Source organism: Merops nubicus, unplaced genomic scaffold, assembly GCF_000691845.1.
Source record: "Merops nubicus isolate BGI_N331 unplaced genomic scaffold, ASM69184v1 scaffold30205, whole genome shotgun sequence".
NCBI classification, from domain to species: Eukaryota; Metazoa; Chordata; class Aves; order Coraciiformes; family Meropidae; genus Merops; species Merops nubicus.
The window spans coordinates 4,147-9,181 of NW_008610778.1; the positions used below are offsets into that span (position 1 = coordinate 4,147).

The 5,035-nt window shown below is 56.6% G+C and overlaps 1 protein-coding gene across 1 annotated transcript in view; it reads left to right on the top strand.

The window, feature by feature from the left end:
- Positions 1-4,353, top strand: part of HK2 (hexokinase 2) — a gene marked incomplete at its 5' end in the record, with an annotated part of 7,859 nt that extends 3,506 nt beyond the window's left edge. The window contains 7 exons of the mRNA XM_008941017.1: positions 912-1,031; positions 1,382-1,477; positions 1,931-2,030; positions 2,185-2,368; positions 2,665-2,820; positions 3,312-3,545; positions 4,209-4,353. Coding sequence (XP_008939265.1) covers positions 912-1,031; positions 1,382-1,477; positions 1,931-2,030; positions 2,185-2,368; positions 2,665-2,820; positions 3,312-3,545; positions 4,209-4,353 — 1,035 coding nt within the window. The remainder of the gene's footprint in view (positions 1-911; positions 1,032-1,381; positions 1,478-1,930; positions 2,031-2,184; positions 2,369-2,664; positions 2,821-3,311; positions 3,546-4,208) is intronic.
- Between the last annotated feature and the right edge of the window lie 682 nt (positions 4,354-5,035).

The following is a 5,035-nucleotide window of genomic DNA, read 5'->3' on the forward strand; positions in this document are numbered from 1 at the left end:
GCATCAAGCCTCACCTTGAATGTCTCCATGGATGGGGCCTCTACCACCTCTCTGGGCAGCTTGTTCCTGTGTCTCAACCACCTCAGAGTGAAGAACATCATCCTAATTTCTCATCTGTCTCTCTCTTTTAGTTTCAAACCATCACCCCTTGTCCAGGCCCTGCTCAAAAGTCCATCCCCACCTTTTTTTCAAGGCCTCCTTAAAGGACTGAAAGGCCACCAGAAGGTCTCCCTGGAGCTTCTCTTCTCCAGGCTGACCAGGCCCAACTCTCTCAGCCTTCCTCCACAGGAAGGGTGCTCTCCTGCCTTTAGAGCAGCCAGTTCTGCCCACGGCTCTGGAGTCTGAAATACACTTTAGGAAACTTGAGACTGGTTTTCAGGCTAAAGATTGTGTTATTCCCAGACATACATGAACCTCCTTGAATCCCACACCCTCCACAAGGGCAGATAAGCATCATCCCCACTTCCTGGAGGAAGAAACCACAACACAAGCAGTAGGAGACATCTCCAGAGACTTACTTGCAGATAGGAAGAGTTTTGCAAACCACTCCAGGCAGCGCTCAGGGACTGGGAGCATTTCCAGCCCATGGGCTCTGGGGATGCCTTGGGGAGGGACTGGATTCCCATGGCACCCCGGGGAGCTGGTCACCTCCCCGCTAGGCCCTCATCCCTTCTGGTGCAGCGTGGGACCTGCAGGGTGGAGGTGTCACAGCATTGTTGGTGTGGAGGAAGATGGAGAAGGAGCTGGTTTGGGCTTGCTTCCCTCACACAGTGCAGCTGAGCAGCACCCTGCTCTGCTCAAAGCCATCATGGCTTGGCATTTATCAACATCTCCAGTAAGTCAGGCAGGTTGGCATCCAGCTGGGCTTCTTGCCATGGTGGTAACTTCTCCTTCTGGCTTTGTGCACCCAGCTGTTTGACCACATCGTCCACTGCATCTCTGACTTCCTGGAGTACATGGGGATGAAAGGGGTGTCGCTCCCGCTCGGATTCACCTTCTCCTTCCCTTGCCAGCAGACCAACCTGGATGAGGTAACCTCAGCCTACCTGGTGGCACACAGGGCTGGCCCTCAGGGCTGGCTGGAAAGCCACAGCATGCTGGAAACCAGGCACCAGCAACAGTGGCCACATGGCGGGTCAGAGAGAGACCCAGGGGAGGGGGAAGGCAGGAGCTCAGCAGAGCTGCTTCTGAACAGCCTCTCTGCTGCATAAAAACAAACGCAGGTTCCCTGGGTTCCAGAGACAGCCCAGCTGAGCGTTCCCCACGTGTGAGGCTCTGACCTTCATGTGCCAGGCGGTGCCTGCTGAGAGTAGTGGCCACGGGGTTGCTGTCCCTCTTGCCAGCAGCCTGGGTGATTCACTGTGCGCTGCTTCCACCACAGGGGATTCTCCTGAAGTGGACAAAAGGTTTCAAGGCAACAGGCTGTGAAGGGGAAGATGTGGTGAACCTGCTGAAGGAGGCAATTCACAGGCGAGAGGTGAGTGTCCACAGCCGTGAGGAGCTGGCTGCCTCCTCCCACCCCCCAGCTCTCTTGGGCAGCTTTAATTGGCCTGTAAAGCAAATTAATAGGCTGAGCACAGGGCTAATGAGTGTCTGAATTTTAACAACCACCCTTAGTCACCACTAGAGGTTGGATTTTCAGACCCTGGAGCTAGGAGCTGGCTCCTGGCCAGGGCTGGAGCAGACTTGTCTGTGGTGAGTTGAGGAGACGCTGTGCCCGTTGCCTGGTGCAGACCACCCACAGCTCTTGCCCGGGTGCTGTTTTGGGCAGGGCCGTCCCAGCTCCTCTGCAGTTGTGTCTTGAGGTGTGAGCTCACCTGCAGACACATGGGGAAGGCCGTGGGGGCCCGGAGTACTCCCAGCACTCAGCAGACGGGCCCTTTCCTGGTGGTGGCTTTCCCCTCCCCACATAACCCCTGTGCTCCCGCAGGAGTTTGACCTGGATGTGGTCGCGGTGGTCAATGACACGGTTGGCACCATGATGACCTGTGGCTACGAAGATCCGTACTGTGAAGTCGGGCTGATAGTCGGTGAGGGCTGAACCCTTCCTGCCCAGCTGCCCTCCCTGCAGTGCCCAGCCTGCCCCCACGGGGGCTTCTGCCTGCAGGAGAGTCTGGGGGCTTTGTCCTGCATCCCCTCTCCACCTCCGTGGGAGCTGTGTTGAAAGTGCTTCTCTCTCTGCAGGCACAGGCAGCAACGCCTGCTACATGGAGGAGATGAGGAACGTGGAGCTGGTGGAAGGGGAGGAAGGCAGGATGTGTGTCAACATGGAGTGGGGGGCGTTTGGTGACAGCGGGTGCCTGGATGACATCCGCACCGAGTTCGACTTGGCGGTGGACGAGCTGTCTCTGAACCCTGGGAAGCAGAGGTGTGTGGTGGCCTTGGGGGGCTGAGGAGGGACCCCCTGATGAGGCTGGGTGTCCAGGAACAGTTCGGTGCTGCCCCACCAGCCTCTTGGTGGAGCACCAGGGGGTGATGAGCAGGGCCGAGTCTGGCCTCGGCGACACGTGGGGTCCCTTGTCACCTGCCTGCAGCGTGGGGACCCTGCTGCTGGGTGTGCTGTGGGGCGTCAGCCCGGGTGGCTGTCAAAGACATCTGACAGAGCTGGGGTCCAGATCGTGGCCCTTCATGTCCTGATGTCCAGCCTTGACCTCTCCTCCCCAGATTTGAGAAGATGATCAGTGGGATGTACCTGGGGGAGATTGTCCGGAACATCCTGATGGACTTCACCAAGCGAGGGCTGCTCTTCCGCGGGCGGATCTCGGAGAGGCTGAAGACCAGAGGCATCTTTGAGACCAAGTTCCTTTCCCAGATAGAAAGGTGAGGTCCAACAGGCAAGGTAGGAACCTGATTAGAGCAGAGATGTAGTCTGGGGAAAGCAGTCTCGGGGCTTGTGGAAGTCCCAGGCACTCAGCCCTGAGCCAGAATGACACAGGGTGGTGCCAGGCAGGAACATCAGTGGAATCCTTGTGGCTCTGGTGGCACCGGTGCTAGGAGATGAGGAAACTGCCTGGGCTGGGCAGCACAGGTGCCTCTTTCTCTTCTGCCTGGGACAGAGAAGGGCCACAGGTTCAACAGCTGTCATGCTCTGAGTTGGTGGCTTTGTCCTGAAATAGCTTCACTAACTAGAATGTGACATCAGAGCCACATGCAGGGCTGAATGCTGAGGTTAGAGGGGAGCTGTGGAGTCCCTCCAGACCATTACCCGAGCCATGAGCCCCCGGGCTCTGCAGGATGTAGATAAGAAATGGGAAGCCACAGATCCAGGTTGCTCCATCTCCTAACAATGCCTGGCCCTCTGTCCTCCCCAGCGACTGCCTGGCCCTGCTCCAGGTCCGCTCCATCCTCCAGCACCTTGGCCTGGAGAGCACGTGTGACGACAGCATCATTGTGAAGGAGGTGTGCACGGTGGTGGCCCGGCGAGCAGCTCAGCTCTGCGGGGCTGGCATGGCGGCCGTGGTGGACAAGATCCGGGAGAACCGTGGGCTGGACTTCCTCAAGATCACCGTCGGCGTGGACGGGACGCTCTACAAGCTGCACCCTCAGTGAGTTGCTGGGTGCTTGTGGTTGTCCTTCAGGGAGGCTCATGCTGCTCATCTCGAGCAGATGGGATGCTAAGAGCCAGCGTGGAAAGCTTCACAGGGTGGCTGGAGAGGAGAGGAAGCATTCTAGGGTCTCAAGGGCTGTCTATCTCACTGATCTAACCAAGAGGTCAGTCTGTGATCTCTATCAGAGGCCCACAGACAAGTAGCAACATGACTATGACTGAGCTTGGGGGCTGGTACTCCAAGGAGGGTGTAGCTCGGGCAGGGACTGAAGGCACAGGGCTGAGCTGAAATAGAGCTCAGGGTCTGTGGGGAGACAGGATGCACTGAAGGTCCCTCCAAGGTGACACTGGTCAGGGCTGTTAAGGTTTATTAATGCAGTCAGGGCTTGGTGGGACTGAAGAAACGGTTGGCTTCGGTCCTGAGCAGGTTGAGCTAACTGTGGACTTGGGCTGAAGCACGGACATGGATACTTATGTTTTCCACTGCCTCCTATCTGGCTGCTCTGTCCCCATCCATCTCCCCCCTTTGTATCTGTAGCACTGTTTGAGGCTCTGCTAAAGGCAACTATGGTCTGTGATGATGGGTGTGAGGTGGGGCTGGCACCTTCAGCCGAGGCAACGTTAAATCAGCCTCTCTTCCTTCCTGCCCTGTGCCCTACAGCTTCTCCACCGTCATGCAGGACACAGTGAAGCAGTTGTCTCCCAAGTGTGAAGTGACCTTCCTGCAGTCAGAGGATGGCAGCGGCAAGGGTGCGGCGCTGATCACGGCGGTGGCCTGCCGGATCCGGGAGGCCGGCCAGCGGTAGAGGGAAGGAGGTTTGCCAAGAGCTTGGTTTCAGCAAAACAGGATATTTCCCCACTTGGTCACACCCCCACTCCCCCCTTCCGTGTACACACACACACACACACACATGGCCTCCCCTCACGAGCAGACTCTTAGCTTTACTTGTTCTCTTGAGATACCAGCACCAGTGGGACTGGAGATGCCGTGTGCTTTCTGTAAGGAGTTGTCGTAGGAGTTTTAGTGCATGCCATAAAACCGTGTATCAAGTAAAGCTAAAAGTGTCTTTTGGCTGTCTGCAGACATTTCCAGTTAGACCTGGACCTGTTCCACTTGCAGCCTCCCTCGAACACCAGCTCTCCTCCCTGCACCTCCCCACCACTCACATCTTCCCCAAGGACAGCAAGGATAACGCTAGAATAACTCAGACACTGCATCGTCACTTTATGGAGCCGGTAACTGGCTGTGTGTGTTGGAGTCGTGGCGTGTCTGTGCTGTAGAAATCAAACCTCTTTGAGATTGGGCTAAAGACCTCCATTAGTCTTTTACCCTGATCAAGGCTGTATTATTTCCATGAAAGTCATGGTAACTCTTAAAGCACAGGGTGCAGAATTCCAACCGGCCTGTTCCGAGTCTGCACTGAGAGATACCAAGTATCTCTGTCTGGAGAGCAATATTAAAGAACCTGCTGGATCCGAGTTAGGGGT